The following is a 25,142-nucleotide window of genomic DNA, read 5'->3' on the forward strand; positions in this document are numbered from 1 at the left end:
AAACAGCTTATTTAAATGTCACAGGCTGATGCACACACAAACACATGTGCACTCACAAGCTGACACTGGCGCTGGCTGCTGTTTGGCAGCGTACGCCTGATCTTTACTCGGTGACGAGGCAGTAATGGAAGCCATGTGTGTGTGTGGGGCACAGCTGCAACCGGCGTCACAATAGACCGGCGTCGGAGCTCACCGCACTCAAACAGTAGTGCCGTGCCCTCCAAACTCCTCATCCTCCATAGCAAACCCCACGCATACTCATCCCACCCTCAGCACGCCACCCGCATCTCAACTTACCCCCTTTCCCCACGCGAAAGCTCGTTCTGTGCTCCTTCCCTTCTCAAAACTTCCTCAGCTGCGGCTCAACTCCAAATTAGAGCCACGTTCATTAAGTGTTTTCTGCCAACAAAACAGCCGCAGTCAGACTGTGCTGGCGTGCTGAAGTTTACTTTATGCTACTATTTTTCCTTTTCCAAGAATTCTTTATGTGGATTAGTGTGGTCATGAAGATCTGATCAGAAATAAGAAATCACACAAACAAATGTACCATTGTTTATATGCAGTAAGGAGGCTTAAAGAGCTGATCGGTCGAATTCATTTATTAAAGGCCAAAAACTTAAGGATCACCAAAGGCTCTTCAAGTAACACTGCAGAACATCAGCAGGTTTGCTCAGCTTTATATCAGTTTCTAACGCTTACTTTACAGCCTTTTTATTAACCCTAATTTAGTAATTTAGCTCCTGTTGAAAGGACTTTGTATAAATGGATGCTGCACCTGTTTCATTAACAGGAGGAAGGATCCACACAGCCACTGAACCTCTCAGCCAGACCCAAGACAGCTGAACCTCTTCGCTCCCCGACATCCCCAACACAGAGTCTGTTCTCTGGAAACAAGACCAGCCCCACAGGCATGGGCAAAGGCCGCATCCCCAGCCCAATTCCCAGCATGGGCCGGAACACCTCCCTGGGTAGGTAACAACACCACGGGCTAGCTGGGGTGGGCCACCCAGTCTACTAGCACTGCTACATTTCATTAACATTCAATAACACTATCCTTACACTCATCTACAATTACAATGACACAGAGTAAATGCTGCAAAGAAAAAACACTGAGGCGAAACACTGATGTACTTTTGCTCATGGATTCTCTTTCACACACAAACCAACACTAATATGCATTTGTGCACGAATGTATCGCTCACATCTGCAGTGTACATCCGCCCAAAGCAAACACGTCGAGCAAAAAAAAAACCTTGCCTTCAACTTAGCCGGAAAAACAAAAACATCACCCACCCAAACACCTCCCACTCCCACAGCCACCCACAGACAAACCAAGAAGCGTCGCATGTGCCTGATAGGCTGCAGACACCTAAACCCCATGAGGAGACCTGTGTATGTGTGTGTTTTGTGTGTGTGTTTGTATTTTACAGGAGTCCAAAGCCCTGTATTTAGCCCCAATGAAAACCCTGGCAGCGGAAGCAGTGAAACCCAGCACACGTTATTTGGTTTTTAAGAGCTTCCTCACATCATTGTCTGCCCGCGCTAGACCTTTTATGCCCCTACCTCTGCTATCTGTTATTAAGGCCAATCTAAAGCCTCTCATTATATCCCCCCAGAAAACAATTTCACCAGCTTGTCTGGAGTGGCTTTGAGGACGCGACGCTTGTGTTCCTCCAAAGTTATTTTTTGCCCATTTTAACGGCCACCCAAGCATACAGTGCTTCCTACTTGTCTGCTAATTAAATGAGGAGGGCGACGGAAACTTTGCATCCTTTTATTTATTTATTTCCTCTTATTCTTCAAATGTGCATCGGCTTCAAAAGTGTGAAGCGTGGTGCTTAAACAAGGGGGAGGAGGCTCAGTCATGTTTTGACACAAATGGCCTGGAACAAAACTTGAACAACATTTGGAGCTGATATAAGATTGGAAATCTCATGTTTATACAGTTGAAATGTTATTTAATGGGAATTTGTATTCAGCCTTTCTGAACGTTTGACTATAAGGACTTACACTTTCTATTCTAGTATCAGTAGAATCTTACGAAGTAAAGTAAAAGCACTAAACTGAGTTCTAAAAAGTTTGGAGTCTGGTTTGTTCAAATAGAAATTTGTAGCACTGGGTAATAGCACGGATCAAATATGAGCGCACTATATGGACAAAAGTCTTGGGTCACACCTCTTAATCTTTGAATTCAGGTCTTTTCAGTCCTATTTCCACAGGTTTATAAAGTCCAGCTCCTAGCCACATGTGGTAATGTGTGTAAGATGCCACCATTGCAACAAGCCAGTTTGTGAATTTTTCTAAGTCCTAGATACTCGACGATTCAATTCAATTCAATTTTATTTATATAGCGCCAAATCACAACAAAAGTCGCCTCAAGGCGCTTCATAGGTACAGAGAAAAACCCAACAATCATATGACCCCCTATGAGCAAGCATAGACGATCAACTATAAGTGGTATGATTGCAAAGTGCTAGTGTTTAGGAACCACAGTAACTCAGCCACGAAGTGGCAGACCACGTAAAATTACAGATCTGGGTTTTTGGGTCCCTGTTCAATAACTGCAGAGCTCCAAACCTCCTCTGACATTAACGTCAGCACAAAATCTGTGAGCTGGGAACTTCACGGCATGGATTTCCATGACTGAGCAGCTCTTGTTGGCAATTTGTAGGTAGGCCAGTACATTTGTACATATGGTATATTCATAAAAGTTATCTGTTTATTTATGTATGCTTGATTGGAAATCCCTTTCCCTACACAAAGTGTCAAAAAAGGGCATAACCTTTTCTTTTCAGTGGTTATTCACATCAGAGCCAGAAGAGTATTAAATGTGTGCAATTCATTTTTATGCTACCCGAACATGTCCCCGATGCTGTATTGCCAGTCTAAGTGACATACGACTGTCTCTCGTCTGTTCTCCACCTGCAGACATATTGTCCAGTCTCAACTCCACAGCACTGTTTGGGGACCAGGATGCAGTGATGAAGGCCATCCAAGAGGCCAGGAGTATGAGGGAGCAGATCCAGAGGGAGCAGCTCCACCAACAGCAGCAGCAGCCAGGACACCAGAGTCTGGAAGCAAAGCTATCTGCCCTCAGCAGCATGAACCTCAACAACGGCAACAAGGTTAGAAGGACATGCAGGTCACATCTGGATGCATAATAGGATGCACACACACGTTTTACTGATAAGGTCTGAAAGAGTTACATGAACTGAATGCAGTTTCATAGCAATTACTTTTCTTCTAAAAAAGAAATTTTGGCTCTGGTCCTAAAATACTGTCAAATAAATAACATAAAGATTTGCTAAATAACTAAATAAACTTTTCAGTTCTTTTTAAATACTCAATACTTTTGGCTACAATTCCAGTCATACCTTTTCAGATTTTGAGGCTATAAAATCAGCACTGTTAATTCAACACAAATATATATAAAAAAACAAAACAAAAAAAACAAAAAAAAAAACAAAGCGGTCTTTGGCTAATGCAATAAATGAAATAAACAAAATAGGAATCCAGAGTACAAACAAACTGGAAACAAGGACCGTACACAAACCACAAGCAGCATAACTACAAGCATCAACAAATGATTTAGCAGGGACAAAGAGGAAGATGGGACTCCATCTCTCTGACATCCTCTTCTGTCACACCAACTCTCATAACCTCCTTCATGAATTCATGAATCTTCTCTGTGGTCTTCCTCTTTCCTCCTGTATGACCGCTCCATATTCAACATCCTTTGTCCAGCACGATCCCTCGTCTACACATGTTGAAACAATCTCAGCCTTGCCTTTCTAACTTTCTTCCGACCTGAGTTGTCCCTCTGATTTACTCATTTCTAAATCCTTTTCATCCTGTTCAGTCCCAGTGAAATTCTTAGGATCTTAAGCCTCCTGCTCGGCCTCGTGGCTTTTTGTCAGTGCCACTGTCTCCAAATCGTACATCATAGCAGGCCTCACTACCATCTTTAAATCTTACTTGTCACTCTTGCTACTATCCTTCTTTCACAAATCACCCCTGACAGTCGTCTCTGCCCACTCCACCCTGCCTGGGTGGTTGACCTCAGGTATCAGGTATCTGCACTCCTTGCATAATCACCTTATTACTTTGTGTTTCTCCATTTCATTCATTAATTATATTCTGTTTCGCTTCTAATGACTTTCAGTCCTCTCCTCTTCTAAGGCTCTTCCACCTGCTCCCTACTCTCACTATCATCTGCAAACATCATATTCCACCCTTCCACCCCTTCCATCATCTGTCAAGTACACTTCTTCTCTATCTCCAAGGCATCTTCTGACTCTTCAAGATTGTGTTAAGCTGGTTCCAAATAAGTATATTTAAAAGATTGTGTTGAGCAGTCTGGTTAAAAATTCCTTCCATTTCTTGATTTCCAAAGTAATCCTGCAAACTACCACCGCCTCTGTCAGTGCGCCCCAGGGTGGCTGTGGCTACAATGTAGCTTGCCATCACCAGTGTGTGAATGTGTGTGTGAATGGGTGGATGACTGGATATGTAAAGCGCTTTGGGGTCCTTAGGGACTAGTAAAGCGCTATATAAATACAGGCCATTTACCATTTACCATCCAAATGTGTCTAGCTACATTCTACCCTGCCAACACATTGCATTCTGCTATCTCTTGCATCTCTTCTGCATAGCATGTTGTCCCACCTGTGTGCACATTCCTCCACTCTTGTAATGCTCTGCCCTCTTCTCGATATACATGTTCACCAGAGCCACTTCCATTCCATTGGTTAAATCCACTGCCAGCTATCCTTACACCTCCTGCTTTTCCTTGTCTCTCACTGCCTTCCCCCTTTCCTCTTTCTTTGTCTTGGGCCAGCAGTAGCAGTTTCCTCTGGCACCGTGTTGGCGACCAGCACTTCAGGCGCTTGTTGTTAACCAGGCCCTGACTGATCCAGTATGGAAATCTCATTCTTAATCATCTGCATGTTTGATTTGGCAAAGATTTTACGCCGGATCTCCTGCCTGACACAACCCTCACCATGTATCCGGGCTTAGGACCAGCCCTAGGAATACATTGGCGTAGAATTAAAATAGGACTCAAAAACTCTACAACATCATAAACTAAAATTTAAAAATGATTAGAAAAAGGCAATTTGTGAGTTAATTTATGTTCAAATAGAATTAAAGCTCAGTAGTCTTGTTAAATCATACTGGAAGAATCTAGGAGTTATTTTCCTAGAACATTGACTCTGAGGTCAAATACTGTTTGCTAACTATGCAGAACACGTGAACAACATACTGATACCTTGCCACCAATTGAGATTACTAACAATGCACATAACATCACTCATGGTGCAACACTAACAGACAAACTTTTAAATTTGTTGTATTTTTTCATTCACTAAAAGATGTGAACCTGTCTTCATAAACTGCCAGCAACAGCCTGAAGGACAAGGTGGTAAGGAGAGAGGGAACTGGACAATAATTTTTTTATTGCTCCCTACTAGCTATTAGGATCCATTAAGTATTCTCTTCTGCTCCTTAACACAAACTTGAAAACAGAGACTCACACCTCTGTGGGTCTACAAACTCTTTGCTCCTGTGTCACATTTTCTCTACTATTTCATTGGCTCAGAGTTCAAGGTTTCTTCTCAGCTCGTACATGAGTCTGAAGAATATTCATGGATGATATTTGGTGTCATTTGGCTCGGGCTGCAGCTCTTGAGAACTTATTTTCTCTCCTCTCATCTCCACGGCCACCCAGAAGCCAACAGCTTTGAAGAGGGAGCAGCTGGGCCAATGACAAGTGATGGTTTTGGCGTGTTAGTGTGCCTGCCTTGACTGAGTGGGTGTTTTTTTTTAAGAGAAGAGGTGATTAGTGTGTATGTGTAAGCGTGTGCGTTCATGCGTGCGTGTATATGTGTGTTTAATGGAGTTCAGCTCTCCACTTGCCCTGGAGGGGCGATCCCGGCCTCAGGGTTTTAGCCCAATTAAAGGCCCTTTCTCAGGGAATTCCCCTGTCCACACTCACCTCTTGCCCAGCTCATCTCTTTCCCTTGGGCGAAAGGAGACAGGGCCTTTGTACCAAGATCCAGGGGGAAATTCATATTCCAAAACATCTTCAATCGGTCTGATCAACCAATCATAAATTCTGAGGATCAAACATTAAGTAAAATACGGAACATGATTAGACCAATTCTGCTGTGCAATTGATCCCATGTTGCTTACAAGGAGAACGAGGAGGAGCAGAACTCATTAATATTTTAGGGGGGGAGACTTTGAACCCACCAACCCCAAGTAGGTCATGATTGGTGCACTCCAAGGATAGGTTGTTTTGATTCTTTTTTTTCTTTTTGGACTTGTTTGCCTTGCATCTTCAGGAAGAAAACATTCAAAATCTGGCAAAATATATCTCTGCTTTACTTATCCTCAGTCCCAAGTTGTTTTTTTTATAAGTCATTATACTAGTAAACACTGAGAAACTCATAAATATAAATTAGACAACAGCCTATACTGATAAATTGTTTATTAAGATTTAATATGAGTTGCCTGCTGCAGGTCCAGTGAAATAAACCACCAGTGTTCTGAAATAAGTTTATGCTTTTAACTTTTTTGTTTTTGCACAAATTTCACTTTGAAACACTCAACAGATTGAGGTGAGTGCGCTGCAAGGAGAACCCTCCGTGTTTCTAAAGCTCTATATTTTCCAACTTTAGAAGAACAAAACCAAAGCAATGCAGTAATTTGGTTTATAGCTGCATGCCTCCTAATAAAAAGCTCACTTGGAAACTCTCAAAGTAATTGTTTCCGGTTCGAGGACGACAGCAAGCCTCGCTGTTTGTTGTCAGTTTGTTATTCGTTACCTAACAACAGGAGCTCAAAGACTCTTTCTCTTTGCTTTGAATGCATCATTTTTTTCATTGGGACGTAACATTTTTTTTCGTCTGTGTGTGTGCTTTTTTTTCTCCTGAAGTGCTCAAAAGCTTTGCTCTGTCTTAAACAATTCATGGATGGAACTTGCTGGATACTGAAAGTGTGACTCAACCGTTCCACCTCAGGAGGCAGCGAGACCAGCTCTTTTTCTTTACCTTGGATTTGTTGGTAGTTTTTAGTTCAATGGATAAATTTGTTACTCAAATCCTCCCCTTCGAAACTTTGAAGCGCTTCCCAAATCTTTTTTGTTTTATGACACTGTACTAACACAACATATTCAGCTTCCTTGGAGGGAATGAGGCATGTGCTGTGAATGGTATCTCAGTGTAATGTTGAATGTTGAGCTATTTATTACCCGCACTGATTCCACTCAAAAGGGAGTCGCGGTGACGTCTAAGTGTGTGTGTTGTGTCTGTATTTCACTTTTTGTTTGTGTATTTTTGTCCCACAGTATTCGTTTCAAACATAAGCGACACAGACATTTCGCTATGAGCTGAAAGTGATCCTAGACTCCTTTTTGTGTGTGTGTGTGTGTGTGTGTGTGCGCGTGCGTGCATGCGTGTCCTGGCTCTGCACTGGCCTTGGCCATGTTAATGTCATTATAGCTGGTGTACAGACGAGAGGCCTGGCCAGTTAGTGGCATTGTTGAGTATCACCTTACGCTTACGTTGCTTCCAGCTGGCCTGCGGCTGCCAGAGCTCACTGAAATAGCCACTGTGTATAACCATGTGTGTGTGTGCGTGTGTTTGTGTGTGTGTGTGTGTGAGAGAGACGCTTAAGACTTATATATATATATATATATATATATATATGTATATATATGTTTTTTCTTTTCATCAGAGTAGGCACAAAACATGCCATTAAGAAAAACAGTAATTATTATTACTATAATTACTATACTATAATTATTTAGCCTACATATTACATGATGAACCCCCAAATCATGTATCTGTCTCTTTGCAATATGTAGGAAAACATGTATAAGCTCTACACAGTTACATTAGTTACAGTATTGCTCAGTTGGCTTAAAAAAAAACCCAGAGTAACGTTCACAAGATACAAAGTACAAAAAACACACTGAATTCTGAGCAGATACTTTTCTAAGTTTCCAATGGAGGTGAAGGAAATGGTAAATGTACAGGTCACATTAGAAGAAGCACAAATAGCCTTTTTGCTCTGTTTGGATGATGCTGTGGAGAGATAATGATGTAAATAATGTGGACACATGAACTCTTCTAGTGTCTCTGGTGCTAGTATAATTTAACTGCTACATTGGCTGATGGGCTAAGGGGCATCAGTCTGTGCTGTACTCCAACAGAGTCATATGCTGTAAGATGATCTTTGAGCAGTTATGCAAAGGTGGGCTTGGAGACTGGACAATCTAGAATATCCAGTACTCAAAAATAAATATACACACATTTCAGTGAACAAAAACAACATCAGTCAAACTGAGTTTCATTCATTTCTAGCATGCTAATTTGAAAATACTTTATATCAATCATACACTCTTTATGCATATTTTTCTACAAATGGTTCAGAACCCTTTAACTTATTGCACACATTCCTCGTAGGTTTGGACACTTTCACATAGCATTTATACAGCTTTGAAATGGACCAGAAATCTAAATTTTGGAGACTATAATTTAACAGTATCCCATTATAGAAGAACACCCTTTGTCTACACAAAGTTAAAGTTGGTCAGCATGCTTTCTGTCATTGAATAAGTCTGGAAGAAAGAGAAAGAGAGGAGAGAAATGGTTGTATAGAAGTTTATATTGGCTCCGCTGTTGGTTAGTTTGGTCTTTGAAGGAAGTGAGCCTGTGAAACCAGAAGCTTAGATGGTTCCAAGTTTTGATTAAACGTCGACATAATCTTGGTGCAATTATAGTCTGAGTGATATACATTATAATAAATACTATAAAGCTGAGTGTCTACTTCTTTTGGGGGTTGAAGGCTCAAGTTGTAGAGGTCTGGCGGAGGAGTGTTAAGGGCTATGAATAGGAGGCATGGTTGAAAAAAACAGAACAGGGGGCTGACTGACAGCTCTATCGGCATGGAGAAGGAAAGAGAGGAAGAAAGATGAAGAAAATTGGAGTAGAGAGGAAACCCCAGGAGGGGGGTTGGTGGGCAGTGGGGAGGGTTACTGAGGAGTTTGCCAAACTTGATTGGTCCGGGAGGAGACAGTAAACGGTTGCGGGTCAGCTGGAGGCAGGCCATCCTGGCAGCAGGCGAGTTGTAACTGTGGTAATGAGCTCAATACGGTATGGATTAAAAAATAAAATGTTTGGAGTGTTACCTTAGCAACAGTGAAGGGACGCGAGGAGTTGGATGCCAAGAAGAGAACAGACCAAGCAGAACAAAAAGAGTCGGGTGTCTCTTAAATTTAGAAGCATACATCCAGCAGCAACACTTTGAGAGACCAGCAAAAGCAAACGTGTGTTAAAAGTACTGTGGCAGCACTAATGTGATTTGTTTTTAAGGTAGTTGTTTGCACAGCTTTAATGTTTAAAAGTGATTGTTGCCTATTTTCTGCTATTTTTTTTCCAGTTTAATTCTACAAAGTACAAATGGAGTCCAATTAAAGAGAGGGGGAAAGAAAGTCTGTAATATTGCTCCAAAAGGCAGCAGTCCAGTTTGAAACCAGCAGGCACACAGGCCAAACCTATTTCAATCTTGACTAAACAAAGGAAAGACAGCTCCTTATTGCATTTGCCACAAGAACTTTTAAGAAGACCAAAAGTAGACCAACCACAGGGAATATTTGCAAATTGTGACCCAGATCTGCTGTTAATCTGTAGTTTGGATCATTCTGCCTCTATTGATGCTGTCCCACTCCATTTTCCAAATCCCCAACTCTATTCTGCATTACTTTTCCATTTGGTCTCATCTAATCACCGGGAACATTTCAAACATCTTCACTTCGATTGCAGAGGAATTATGTACTGTAGGACATTGGCCTTCAAATAACAGAAAGTCAAACTGTGACTCATTTTGACTTTTGGGCTCACAGGATGGCTCTCAGGGGACTTGAGATCTTATTCTTGTCTCTACACTCGTTTTCCATCTCCTCCTTTCTATTTTTCTCTGACTCTCTCTCTATCTCCGTCCTTCCCTCCTTCTTTCTTTTCTTTAGTCCTTTGTTAGGCGGTTGCTTCCTGCGGTGAGCATGGCACTGCCCAGGCACATGTTCTGTGGTAGGCCTGATTACAGCCCTGCTGTAGTGCTGACATTGGCCCGCACTGACTCTTGTCTATAAACACACACACACATGCACACGCACACATACACGCGGCCCCTAAGTTCCACCACTGCTGCCAGCGGCTACCGCGGCATGACTTCACCCAGCAACCATTCCTTGCGTCAAACAAAATGCCTCTGTCACCAGAAAAAGGAGGAGAACTGAGAGGGAGGAAGGGAGGGAGGGAAGGAGGAGAAGAGGAGGAGTGTGGATGTATGGTAGCTATGCGGAGCGTACCATGTTTTCCACTGCAGTTTGAGAGCGTGGTGGGGTAATTTTAGCTGTAAGACTCCAAGGCAAGCTGCTTGTAGGAGTTTTTTGTCTTAGAGGTGGTGACAGATGAGGAGCGTATGATAACGGAAGGTGGGCAAGTCACTGAGGATAAGTGCAGCCTTCGAGGTGTTCTGCCTTGCCTATTAGTTTATTACATGAATTAAAACTCATCATCACTTATTTTTGTTCAGGTTCCATTAAAAAAAGTAAAGCTAAAAGTGCTGGACGTTTCCTTTATGCTAGCTGAACCCAGCAATAAATTTTACTGTCATTACCATCAAAGTCATCGATGGCTGCCCAATTCAAAAGATGGCAGGAAACTTGATCTAGTGGTTAAATCAGGGGTCGGCAACCTTTCTGATGACAAGTGCCATCTAAAATTTCCTCAGAAGTCAGTGTGCCATATGACTGCATTAGCAATAAATTTAATAACGCTCTATATTAACGGTTACACACTATATAGCAGAGGTGGGACCAAGTCATTGTTTTGCAAGTCTCAAGTAAGTCTCAAGTCTTTATCCTCAAGTCTCAAGTCAAGTCTCAAGTAATGTCAGGCAAGTCAGAGTCGAGTCTCAAGTCACTGGTGTAAAAGTCCGAGTCAAGTCACAAGTCTGAAACTTTGAATTTCAAGTCCTTTCGAGTCTTTAAAAAAAAATGAAAAAATAATGTTGCAGTTATGCTAAATGTAAATATTAGACCATGTAATTTTAAAATCTGTGTTTTTCTCAACACATGACAAAATAGTGAACTTAGAAAATATACACAAATTGTGAAATTGCACCTCTTTAAAATGCAGCTCAATTAAACCTAGCTCCAAGAATAATTTTCACCGACAGTTCTGAGATAAGCTGCATGTTATTCTTGGATGCGCTTGTAGGACCGGCTTTAAAATCGCATGACAAAAATATCATACACATTAAAAAAAAACTGTATCACCAACGTAACCTGGAAAATATTTGCTAGTTAGATGAAGTCAGCTATCTCATTGTAGCATATTTATATGCATATTTATAATTATACGGTTCTTGGAGTGAGTGCATACACTCATGAAGTTTAGTAACTTCCGGTCACTGCAACAAGCCCAGGTACAGTTTACCGCCGGATGGGTGCAGGACCTTGAAATGCACCGTGTAGAACGAAAGACCATCGTACGTATCATGAGTTTACCAGTCTCACAAATCGTCTCCATAAATACACATTCCTTAACCGTTTATTAATAGGACCTTTGAGCTCAACGGTAATTAATTAGTAGTGGAAATAATTTCTGGTAGCATCACAGAAATGTAGCAGTGACAACAATACTGTATGTTGTAATCGTACTGGGCAATTAGTGATACAAAAAACAACTGTTTTATCCTGTGAATAAAAGTATATGTTTTTGTCAATGTGCCATAATAACAGAAGCGAAACACAATATTGTGTCAGGACAATTTACTATTTATGCACAATAAATAAAGGAGCATAGCGTGACAATTTCTGTTCAGCGCCAGACTTGCTTGTAACCTATATCACCAATTATGTTAAGAAAAACGACGTATTAACTACTAAACACTGACCTTTGTGGGAATGCTTGGAGCAGACTAACCTGTGAGCTGGAGTGTTCTGGGACGTTATATTTGATCTTTGAATGGCTGCAATCCAGGCCATCCGTCGCGTCTTTGTTACTTCGGAAACATGGCTCGAACAATTTCTCTTAAACGTCGTAATCCGATAACAACCGATCTCTTTGCCCGTCGGCTTCCCGTGGCTGTCATGCGACCGGCTATTGCAGTTAATAATACAACGGCCTCTTGACATTTTTGTGTTTCTTTTTATCGCTGTTTAACTGATTTCAATTGAAAGCCTGCGTGCGCTAGTACCTCTTGCCACGAGTTCCCAGAATCCTTTGCGGTTTACCCCTGAATGACGTCACATTTTCAATCTCTATGTAATATGCATGTTAAATTTTATATTTGGGGTGAAATATCAAGTCTTTTCAAGTAAATCGGTTCAAGTCCAATTCAAGTCCCAAGTCATTGGTGTAAAAGTCCAAGTCAAGTCACAAGTCTTAGAACATTTTTTCAAGTCAAGTCTAAAGTCATAAAATTAATGACTCGAGTCTGACTCGAGTCCAAGTCATGTGACTCGAGTCCACACCTCTGCTATATAGAACCACTTTATAGAATTATATTTGTTCACAGATGTTGGCAGCTATCAGCGAATAGTTATCAGCTGTTTTGAAACAAACAAAAAAAAGACACTTTTTATCCATAACAAGAACTCCATAACAGCAAATGAACTGTACAACAGAAAATGCAAATGCTATTTATGGTGTCCTCACAACAATGATAAGAAAAATAAACTGGGCCAATATGGCATGTTTGATAATACACATGTTAATCTGATCTCTGGTCTCCCACTCAGAGACACAGGTCTCAGAGTGTCCAGCATTCAGACGGCTACCTGTGGACACTCATGTGACAGAAAATCTGCTCACACAGATATGTAGAGCCAAATACTGTCAATAAGGCCTCTGCAATGTTCTGAAGACAGTTAAACTTGTCAGGTAGTGATGTCCAGCAGGTGAAAATGCAGCTCCATGAACACGCACAGCTGTGGATTCCAGCTGCTTCAATGTTGCATTAACTGGCATTAACTCAGCCAGTTAATGCGAGACAAATCTAGCTGTTCATTAAAGCTTTCTGGTTTGATCAGAAAAGAAACATTGGTCCATACACCTGAAAGTCCTGAAAACGCATTGTGAATTCTGTCTCGAGTCTACAGATATATCTCTGTATTTCCGTGGTGCTGATGCTGTGCTGAGCGGAAAGCTCCTGAAGCTTCTGAAGTGTTGGAATGTGGAAAGCTAACAACGTCCTTCTCACCGATAGGCGAAGTGATTTTTAGCCAATTACAAGTTGAATCTGGTACTCTGGGTTGTTAGCTAAGATACCATCATTAAGAAGCGGCACAACTAATGTGTCTATGTGAACTAATTTGCAATGTGCACTGCTGGCGCGGCCATGTATTTTTTAATGCACCTTCTCAGATTGTCGTGCCCAGGGCTGGACTGGGACAAAAAATCGGCCCGGGCATTTTGACTAGAGACCGGCCCACCAGGTATTAAAGCCATAAAGCCTTTGAATGAAAACAAACGCTGTTGTGACAGTGATGTACAGTCTTGTCGGTATATGTATGATTTTTATACATTTTACGTCAGATAAAAACTTTGATTGTAAGCTTCAGATAATTATTTAATAAAAACCAGACATTTTAAATGAGAATAAGAAAGTATTTCTTTGTGCCCCCCTTTCCCTGTTAATGCCCTACATGGACCCCTGGCAACATTTTGCTAGACCCGCCCCTGCACAGTTACCAGCTGTCAGCTAATTAGAAAAGGATCCTGGTGTTATTTGTCTCTCAGAAACAGTTCACAACTTCCCTTCAACTCATTCATGTTAACTAAAAGGTAAACCTGTTTCTCCATCACAGCTCTGATGATTCAGTAAGGACATCTCCTGGTTTCATCTTCATGTTTCCCTCTCACCAGATATACAAACCTCATGATCAGCAGCTTTTACAGCTGTGGCTCCAGCAAACATCAGCTGATACTAGAAAGTAATATTAAATAAATTCTAACAACAGCTGATCAAGCTTAAACGTGCTGCTGTTGTTTAGCGCGACATCCGCTGGTTTCCTCTTTCTGGCGCAAAGTGGACGATAAACAAACAAGAGAGAAAAGCCGATAAGATAAGATAAGATAACCTTTATTAGTCCCACACGTGGGAAATTTGTTTTGTCACAGCAGGAAGTGGACAGTGCAAAAGTTATGACGCAAAAATTAGAATACAATAAGAATAAATACAGTACACAGCTGTACAGAATAGAATAAAATAATATACTATATACAGTAGAATAAAATAGAATAAAAATATACAATAAGATAAAAATAGAATACGAATGCTATATACAACTGAGTAAAAATACAACGATGCCAGAAAGGATTATTGCACTTAGTGTTATTGCACATGTGTGGATGTGTGTGTTTGTTCAGTTAAAGTCTTTGTTGTGGAGTCTGACAGCAGTGGGGAGGAAAGACCTGCGAAATCTCTCCGTCCCACACCGTGGGTGCCGCAGCTGATCATTGATCAGTTTCATGATTGAAGTAGCAACAGGAGAGGGAGAGAGAGAGAATGAGAGAAGAAGAGGCAGCTGTGCAGCATAACGACAGAATAACTCCAGCTTTGTGTCTCTCCATTCTAGCTGAAGTCCGGGACAAACTGTGTTTCTTTTCACCTCAACACGAAACGCGTAAAATTTTCTCTGAATACGAGACGATTCCTTCTTTTTAGGGGACAGTCGGCAACTCTACTAACTAACCTTATGAATAAAATAAAGTTCACTATCAATAACATCAAAGCACCCACCCAGCTGTATATAAACTCTGTCATGCTAGCTAGTACGCAGTATGAGTTATTGTAACTGACGGTAAAAAGTCAGCACAACGAAAATAAACTCCACCTAAACTTGGCTTATATCTGACCCAGACAGACTGCAGGTCATAACTTCTTACCTGAAGTTCAGTTCACCTGACACTCGGCGGCTGCCTCGGGGCTCTCCTCCTGCCTCCCCTTTCTCTCATCCACCTGCTGGCCTCCACCACTTGCTAATGTTACTGAATCTGTGGAAGCTCCGCCACAGCCACCACCAAATAACTGAGTTATTTTTACACACCGACCAGCATTTGGCCAATCCACCACCTTTCATTGTTTATACCTTTACGAAAAAACAACAACAACAAAAAATCATCGGCCCATAAAAACGAAAAATCACCACCAGCCCACCGATCAAATGCTCAGTATGCCCGATGGCCAGTCCAGCTATGGTCGTGCCATCAGTTAACCCTGGCATGCGTGCCTAGGGTTGCCGACCCCTGGGTTAAATAATAATAACTGAATGCAGAGTAAAGAATTGCAGCTTTTAAAGTATTCCTCAGACTTCACCACTCCTTTTTTTCTTTTCTACTGTAGGAGCGGCTGCACTATGAGACACTGAGCCAGCACCTGGGGAAGCTCGGAGAGGATGCTGGGAAGATGGTTCATCGAGTCATTGACCTGACAAGACCAGAAGATTTAGATGGTATGTTCCTCTGTCTCTTACCCCGTTGCTACTCTTTTACCTACATTTCTGACTACTGGCATGCAAAATGGCATGTTTTTTGTTGTTGTTTTTTTTTTCAGAAATAGAGTGCGAGTCACATCCTGTTCAGATAAAACTGATACCAGTGACAGTAACTCACATGGTTAAATGTAGAAGAGGCCTCTGTGGGCCTTCCTACTAAGACTAATACTCAATAAGTCATCTACCAGAAAGCTCACAAATGCAGGTATTCAGAAAATACAAATATTTATCTTGGACGTCAGGACACTACGGTGAACATTCTGCTCACTTGAAAATGTCAAATGTCAATATTACTGCAAGTGTAGGAAAAGAGGATGAATTGTCTTCATGTTTTTCACTAGTTTTTGTGACCCAGTCCTAGTATGCAAACCAAAAATGGGCAGTAAGTTTTCTGTAGCGAATGGTCACAGAGATAATTATGAATCGGTCACAAGAGCTGATTTTTACGTACTATGAATTAAATGTAGTCATTAAACGCGCTCTTTTAAAGTACTTCCTTGTAATGTTGTCTTTCTGATTTTTTTCAAGCACACCTGTTTGTCATAAAGCAATTCTGTTTACAGGCACCAAGGAGTGCTCATCGTGGTTTAGTTTAGAGTCAGAGGAGTAAACACAGGAGCTTAAGCACTGAAATAATATCACGAGGAAGCAAACTAAGCATAATGTGCAAAGTTCACGTGTGTTTGTGTGTAGGAATGATATGAAGGACACTATGCCCGCAATACTCCACCAAACCTTTGCTACGCTTTCCAAGAAGACAGAAAAGTGCCTCAGTCAAAGAAGCAGGCACCTTGTTATACACTGCATTTGAAGTGTGAAAGTATGAACAGCTAACTCGTTAATGGTGAACATACAGCAAAAGTGATCTCTTTTTTTTTAGGGAGTAACATCGCAGAGGCACGGGTGTTCAGAGAGGCACGAGGCAGGAACAACAGCGAGCCCCACATTAAGAGGCCCATGAACGCTTTCATGGTGTGGGCCAAAGATGAGAGGAGGAAGATCCTGCAGACTTTCCCCGACATGCACAACTCCAACATCAGCAAGATCCTTGGTGAGATTTTGCGGGTTTATGTTTGATGAGTGAGAAAGCTAAACCTCAGTGTTGTGGCGATATGTTGTTCTGGTGTTGTAAGGGCGAAGTACTTTTGCTTTCCTTTAAATTTTGTACAAAAGAATACGCCAGTGTTTGCTTTAATTTTTTATTTTCTTTTTCTAAGTGACTGTAAAGTGACACGGCAGATTTGTTTAAGGTCAGCTTGTCTGCTCATTAGGTTACCCTACCGCTATATGCAGTTCACAGGGTTTCTTACCGTCAAGTGGGTACTGTAAGAATGACTAGTGTGTTTTTCAGCCTGGAACACTCCACACACAGAGCTCCACTGTGTCAGCCTGACTAGTGTGATGGATGCATTCAGTTAAAATACCTCCTCAACACAGATATCCATTCACATGATGCTGAGCATAACGGTTGTTCCTGAAATGTTCTTAAGACTTCTACCGTACAATGCAGAGTTCAAGTGAGCTTGAGGCTTGCTGAATGCCGTAAATGCTACTTCTGAGAATTGTGAATGAATTGCTTTTTCTAAGGTGGATCTGTGTTATTGACTCAGGTCTCTGAAAGGGGTCCTATAAATGGATGTTTTGTGCTCTTAACATGCATCCTGAATTTAGACGATTAATCTTTGTGCTTTCAAAAGTGCTTTTTTTTTCTTTGTTTTTGTTATTACAGTGGAAACATATTACAGGGGAAAATCATTTGATTAAGTACATTGCCTAATCGCGCGCTCCTGCTGGATTTTTATTAGGGTTCAGTGACAAGACGAGAAGGAAAAGTGGAATTATGAGTGTGTATATGACTGTATGTATACAATGCATCCATCTCTAAAATAATAACACAGCTGGACTTAAGGGAGTAGGTGGGTGGCAAGTTTAAAAAAAAGAAAGAAAAACGTTTCTGTGTTTCCTGTGTCACAAAAGTACAAGAAGAGTTTGTGATAAACCTCGATAAACAGAAGAGCAAGGAAGAGTGTGTATAATCAGCTGTCAAAGTGCTTCACAGATGTGCTGCGTTCCCGCAGTAATGGCCCTGTTCACTTGCTCAGAAGGTCCTCTTACTGAGGAAAACAAGCCATACACAATGTATCATTCTTCCTGAGCGAAGCAGAGTGTAATCCACTCCTGGTTTTAAACAGCCTTCTAGGCTAAACACTCAATGGAGCCTGCTCACAGGAAGGCATCCAACCTCGGGAAGAAACCAGAATTGTCAAAGCGGTGCTTCTTTTGTGTGACTGAATAATGTAGCTGTGACAGTATGTTTGCTTTGCAGGAATTTTATGAAAAGCTTTGATTCACCACACACTGAAACTTTTTTGAAAAAACTCACTGAAACCATGTTAGTCACTCACTAAAATTTGGTAATGTGCAGATATTTAAATTCAGTCACCCTCTTAACTAGTAACACTAAAATATTTAAATATAACCTAAGTTAAAGTGTCAGTTGCTTTTTAAATTTTTTTTTTGCTCTAGGCTCTCGCTGGAAAGCCATGACAAACCAGGAAAAGCAGCCATATTACGAGGAGCAGGCCCGCTTAAGCAAGATCCACTTGGAGAAATATCCCAACTACAAGTACAAGCCACGGCCCAAGAGAACCTGCATCATTGATGGCAAGAAGCTACGCATCGGGGAGTACAAGCAGATGATGCGTTCACGACGTCAGGAAATGAGGCAGTTCTTTGTGGGGTGAGTACAAAGCTGAAAAAGTGAGTAATCGCACGAGTTTGAAGGAAAGCTGCAGCGTGTCGGCGAGTTACGTGGTTTTAGAACTGAATTTCGAATTAGTTTTTTTTTTCATGGAAGGACCTTCAGATGGCAGTACTGTGTAATTGTGATTTAAATTCCTGAAATACTTAAACATGTCAAAAGTGAACCTTCTCTCACTGAAGAGATTTTCTTCTTTCAGAGTGACTGGTATGAATCGAGGTGGTGAAAAGGTTCTGGCATTGTTGGCACCCTCAGGGTCATGCAGCATTCAGTGCTGCTCAGAGGAGAGCTGTGTGGGTCACACTTTATTTTATGGAGCACTAGTAAGATGTAACAAACCATATTTTGAGAGACATTTAATAAAACAGCACACAAATGCACTCGTACTCTAATTAAACGATGTGTGAATTATGGCTTGACTAGGAAATGCAATTAGTGTCATTTGATCCAAAATATATTAGACAGCATTATACCAAATTATGTTGAACTTAGATTTTATAACAGTGATAGTATAATTTGACATAACTTTTCTTTATAACAGTGTGATTTGATGCTTATTTGAAGAAAATTGCCCTGTAAACTGAAGTTAAACCACATAATTTAACATGGTGGTGTTTCTCATAGACTGATCGTTGTTTGAAGCCCTGTGGACTTTGTCGGTGGTACTTCTTCAGTCCTATAATCCCAAATAGGTTAAGCCATGTCATGTCACTATTTAGCTTGACCTCGTGACCTAATACTGGGCCATTATTTGGACAGGAATGCTGGCATGGTTGCAGGGTTATTTCACACTGTTACATCTTCATTAGAGTGTATATTATGACTGATTAAAACTGAGAGATTAAAACTTTAAAGAGGTCCATTTGCATCAAGAACCACAAGCCATTGACGATATTAAGCCTTGGATAACAGACAGTCTTTGTGTCTAACTCTAGATGGATTTGAGTCATTTACAATGGACCTGTGGCCTTCGATAAAGTCGTCTCTCAATCCAGCAGACATCTCTCCCCAAATATGTCCAAGTAAAAAGGAAAAAAAAGACAATTTATCATTTTGTAATTTTATCTATCTTCTTTGAGTTTATTTGATTGTATAGAAATATATTAAAACCAACTTTGCATTTCACGAGAGGTCTTTTTCCCCTCCTTAATATGTCTCAGTTTGAATAGAAAAGAATTCTTAGCCGCGTCCATTTGTTTAACGTTAGTGGAGTGATCATCAAGGTTTATGGGCCCTTTATGAAAGGTTGGGAACCTCTTGTGGTTCTATCTGCTAAAGCTCTTAAACATTTGCTGAAGAGCTTGATATATTTTTTTTCAACTGCAGTCGGTGCAGCAAGGGGAAAAACAGTGGCATTGTCTTAATGGGAACCAGTCATGGATGTGTTTAAAGCCATCACAGTGGCCTATGAGTGAGATGGATTTACCAGAGGCCACAGCTTTGAATAGGAGCGATTTTTAATAGCTTGTCATTTATTAAATTAGGACAATGCTGGGCGCTTGTGGGCAGTGAAATTGGACACAGACAGACACAGTGGAATATGAAATGTAAGCACATGCTCGAGAGGGAATGAGCGCAAGGCACACGTCACAGGATGAATGCCACATTTACTGTGTGTGGTCAAGTACGCTAAGCAGGAAAGCTTAGATTCTCCAGGCCTGGGTTTTCAATTGTTGCTAAATCAAACATCTACAGGAGCCAGTACACAACTAGTTTCTGGCACATTCCAGATTGCTAAACCAGTGTTATTTTAAAATGCTTAATGTGAAAATGAGTCTGTCAGAGCACACGGCAGTAATTGTTTCAGGAGACAGAGGAGAGAAAACTGTTAGGTGAAAAAGGTGACAGTAATTTTCCCACTTTATGCGGTTCATTTGAGGAGCCTGAGGGGCCTGTTTGAATGATGTGCATTTACCCCCATTCCATCTACAATGCTAATGCTGCTGTGATATGGCAGGTAGAGCTCTATGTTAGGACATGCTCAGCCAGATGAAAAGCGTTGTGGTTGAACTTAAATGGCTTAAGAATAAATGTTTTGTTCACAGATGTTGTTCAAAGGCTAACGAATCAGTGTCTGATCTGTCTAGCTTGTACCAAAACACAACTGTGCAAAGGTCTTGAGCCATTCCGTTTCTTTATACTTTGCAGGGAAAATGGAGAAATAGGTTCAGAAAAATATTCGTATGAGCAAACATGCATGCATACAGATGAGCCTTTGTCTAAAATGCTTAACAGATACATCTCCCAAGTTCTGTGTCAGGTCTTTGGCTGATTTTTTTCCCCATTTCTTAAATCTTTCAGACTTGCAGATACTGCCCATCTGCTGCATGTTTTTGTTCTCCACTTGTCCATTTTATTTTTAAAGAGCACACAGCATACTGTGGAGTATATCGTTACTTTGGGAATCACCTTATTAGTACAAAAATACTATTTTATGCCAGTCTAACAAATTGTGTGTTTTTAAAAGCTGGTTCTTTCCTAAGTTTTTGTTCTGAACACTGAGTTAGGTCAGTTTTTATTGGTTTAAGGATTCATTGCCATATTTGACCTCCCAGAAGAATACAAATGGATCTCTATCAGTCAGCTAGAAGTTTACAAGTAGTCCTTCTTGTGATGTTCAGCGGCTCGGGGACGTAGTGTCTTTTCTTTAACTTCAAAGGACCAATCATTCATTATGAAGTGACAATCATTTCTAACATTCTTCAACGTTGTAATTTTTGGATCATGCTTGCTGAGACTTAAATGAATAAATACATTTTTTTTTAATTGAACTAATCTCCCCTTCAAGGTCATCTCCTTGTGCACCTTTCGACTGCTTCCAGCATTGCTGCTAGACTTAAATCACACTGTAAAAGTTACAAAGCTTTTCGATCATTTTATGTTGTGTAAATAATATAATTCTTCCTTATCTTCTTTCCTTCATACTCAGGCCTCAGCCACCCATTTCTCTGGGCAACAGTCCTGGAAGTGTAGGAGTTTACCCGGGTGCCATAAGTATGGCAACAGCAGCTACACCATCCCCACATCTGACCTCAGACTGCTCCAGCAACTCGGCCAGTCCTGATCCTGCCATCCCCGTCATTCAGAGCACGTACGGTGTAAAGTCTGAGCCTGGCAGTGGAGGAGGCAGCAATGGCAGTGTGATCGGAGCCTTGGATCTGCCCAGCGACCCCAATAATGGAGACAATGACATGGACATGTATGAGGACTTTGAGGATGAGCCCAAGTCAGACTATAGCAGCGACCACGAGACACATGAGGCTGTCAGTGCCAACTGAGTAAGCTCAGGGTGTCAGATGTAAAAAAAAGAGAACAACTCCCATTATAGTCAGAGACATTTCTTAAAAAGACATTTTATTACTGAGACCTTCAGTTTAACTTTTCAGGACATGTTGCGTCATGCACCGAGCATGCCCCAACAGGATTTCAAATCAGCTCAGACATGCTCAGAAAGTTCTGGGATAGTATCTTTGATGGACGCCCATTTGAAGAAATGGAAAAACGAAGGAATAGGAAAAACGTGACCCAAGAACACAGTCTGATCAATCTTCAGATGTCCAGCTGACAGTGAACTTCACTTTCCTCTACTTTGACAATCTTAACAGGAGCGAGAGAAAAAAAAGAGTTAGACAACAGAGGATGAGAGAGAATGGGACAAAGAACAAACGAGCGACGAACACATTGCTGTGTAGTTTGTGAAAGGGCATGCATGGATGTCGAAGAATTAGGAATCGGTCTTCAACAGCTATTTGGTCTTAAATGTTTAAGGAGTGATTTAGTTTTCATTGTTATGTATTTACTTTTTGTCTTTTTTTTCCTTTTTGCTTTTTTGTTCTATAGACTTCTTTTCTGACAGGTCACTGCCTGTACAAACTCTAGACTGTCGGAACTTGAAATTTGGAAAGTTTTTAATATAAATCCTAGCTCTTGTAACCTTATAGTCTTACTTTTGTTTCTTACGATTTCTTTGCTACACACTTTTTTTTCTGACAAACTGCTTACCTTACATTACTGTTTCTTTTTTTAAAATATCCCAGCTCAGGTATGATGTGCCAGCTTGTGAATGTGTTATTTGTTTTGTTTGTTTTCATACAAAAAGAGTGGTAGGACTTTTCAGACTGTCAATGAAATAAAGGGAGCAAATTCCCTTACATTATTATTATTATTATTATTATTATTATTATTATTATTATTAAATAAGTAAGTAAGTACCCATAAATTGTACAGATTTTCTTCAAATGTGCCAAACATTCACATTCACTCGGGATGTTGTAGTCTTAATTTCCAATGCTGCAAAAGTCTTATACAATCAATTTTTTCTATTTGATGAAGTGGGTTCCTACTCATCAACTGCTGGCTCCCCTCCTGGCCCAAACACAAACAGTGCTCAGGGAGGTTATTTTTTCATCACACTTGCTTAATCACACACACACACAGAATGTCGTTCTCTGGCAGACCCTATGGCTCTGAGACGTAGTTAGAAGAGCAGCATCGAAGGCGCCTATTCCTTTATTCCACTGCACTAGTGCTTCCATAAACCACACTGCCCAATGTTCTTTGAGGCCAAATGCATTAAGTGCAGTGCAGTATTAGAAATGTTTCTGTCCCTTTAAATCAGGCTAAAGGTAAAGGTAGCCTTTATCTTAATATCACTTTAGGAATCCCCCTAGTCTTAAAAGTGAACCTTTGAATCTGTTCATTCAGTTGGAATAGGAAGATGAAGGTGCACCCCTGGATGACCCTACTGTAAGATAAGAAATTGTAATATCATAAATCCCTTCACTGTATTGTGTTTAGCATTGGTACAAAAATGTAACAAATATTACTTCTTTTATTAGCTTGTTAATTTTTAAATGTCTTCTTAGCATTATGTTGGAAATATATGCCAAACTTGTGTTTTAAAAAATTATTTATATAGAAAATGGGTTTAATAGGTCTGCTGTTTCAAAAGGGTACCTTTTTTTCTACACTGCATTTGTATTTTGAACATGAGCAAATTATTAAGAGAACATTAGCGAAGGGGAAAGGCGCTTAACCAGTCTGCCTCTCAGTAACCACCGCCCCAGTCAGAGCACACAAGTTTTTCCACTCATCTGAAGATGAGTCTCTGTTTTACTCAAATGTCTCTGCAGACGAATCTTAGTTTTACTCTTTTCAAAGCATTCTCTGAAATTTTTAATGTTTCCATTCTTAAAACGTGTGACCTCGGGTGGTTTCTGGGTGCTCTGTTCAGCTGCTTCGGTCATCTTGATCCCAAATTTCTCTTCACGACCATATCTGGCGGTTTTTACTTGGAAAATGCTTCACAAGCTGGGACTGAACACTGATTTTGCTTGTGTTACATAAAAAAAAGCCTCGTGCATAGACATTTCTGTTAGTCTCATACACATCCTAAGCACTGGATATGAATCTGTTTTTTTGTTTGTTTTTGTTTTTTAGTATTGACTAATGTGAAGTTGTTGTTTGATTTTTAAACATGATATATTAGTCAGTTAAAAGTCACATTTTTGAAGCCTGGTACATGCGAGGCACCAGTAAATTGCCATTTCTTTGGAAGCATTTCATTTATTTAAGCAGATCTTGTTGCCGCAGCTCTAGTATCACCTGAAGGGGTCTCATCGCCTCTGATCTCTTTGGAAAGGTAACCTCATGCTCTCGTCAGTTGTGACCCGCAGAGGAAGAACATAGCATTTCCTGGTCACACACATTTTTTTTTTGTGATGAGTATTGTATTTGAAATCCAATTGTGCATTTTAACATTTCATTGTATTTATTAGCCAGCTTTGGCTCTAAAAAGTGTCAGTACAACTTGGTGAGAAAGACAATCAAAAAATATATATAAATAAAAAAAAGTAAAGACTTGAGATTTTTGCTTTTATTTTTTTCATGTATTTAATTTTGGGTGGGAAAAATATTTTTGAATGCTTTGTAAAATTGTTCATTTGCAGAAAACCCCCCACCAACATATTGTGTTCTGTGTATGAAAGCGATGCGCACAACTTTACAGGTAGTGCTGCATGAATTTTTATTTCCATTGCTCTAAATAGTACCCTTACTTTCCAGGGATCTAATAATTTCCAACACAAGGCTGTCTGTTTCCAAAGTTGAGCTATTCCACTCGCTCTTTATATTTTGGTGGCCCATTACGGTAAATGTGGCCTATTGTTCCATTGTGCGTGCGTGCGTGTGTGAGGTAACGCCACACATTCTGACTGTGCTGTGGTGTATACGGCACGGCGCCGGTGCTCGCTGCAGCCAATCCCAGCATTTCAGAGAGAGAAACAGAGAGCTTAGCCATATGCAGCCACATCATAAATCTAATTGTAATTCCCAAATCAACTGTAGCGTCACCCAGCAAGGGGCGCCGGCAAGTTTGTCACACACTCCTTTGTGAGCATGTGTGTGTGTGCTATGCTATAGCGTTTAGTTGGGAGGGGTGTTTGAAATCATACTTGCACTGTTGCCATGCTAAGCTTTTTAAACGAGTCATCATAACTTACATTTCCTTTTTCCTTTCTTCAAGATGAACATTTAGTTGTTTTCAAGTTGACAGGGTTTTTTTTTGGGCGTATGTGCACAGTTGGTGTGAGCATAAGCGAAGCTTTCAGCACCTCAACAAAGGTTAGTGTAGCTTGTTACAGCACAGTTATAATTTCAAGTACATTCCTGCAGTAATGTATACAAACTTATTTATCCCTTAACATTTCATCCCTGAAGGAAAATGATGTAATCCTCTGTTTCCATTAACTTTTCCCAGTTGTTGTAGCTACTGGTAGCTAAATGCACAACTAGCAACAGTGGGTTGCAGTGATATAT

The 25,142-nt window shown here is 40.6% G+C and overlaps 1 protein-coding gene across 8 annotated transcripts in view; it reads left to right on the forward strand.

Moving 5' to 3' along the window:
• Positions 1-24,190, forward strand: part of LOC101479570 (transcription factor SOX-6) — a 106,622-nt gene extending 82,432 nt beyond the window's left edge. For all 8 annotated transcript variants that reach the window (XM_014409107.4, XM_004564494.5, XM_012922841.5 and 5 more), the window contains 6 exons: positions 791-968; positions 2,929-3,125; positions 15,415-15,523; positions 16,446-16,616; positions 18,092-18,305; positions 21,256-24,190. In XM_014409107.4, coding sequence (XP_014264593.1) covers positions 791-968; positions 2,929-3,125; positions 15,415-15,523; positions 16,446-16,616; positions 18,092-18,305; positions 21,256-21,604 — 1,218 coding nt within the window. In that variant the 3' untranslated portion in view covers positions 21,605-24,190. The remainder of the gene's footprint in view (positions 1-790; positions 969-2,928; positions 3,126-15,414; positions 15,524-16,445; positions 16,617-18,091; positions 18,306-21,255) is intronic.
• The last annotated feature ends 952 nt before the right edge of the window (positions 24,191-25,142 follow it).

This window comes from Maylandia zebra, linkage group LG7 (genome assembly GCF_041146795.1).
Source record: "Maylandia zebra isolate NMK-2024a linkage group LG7, Mzebra_GT3a, whole genome shotgun sequence".
Lineage (NCBI taxonomy): Eukaryota > Metazoa > Chordata > Actinopteri > Cichliformes > Cichlidae > Maylandia > Maylandia zebra.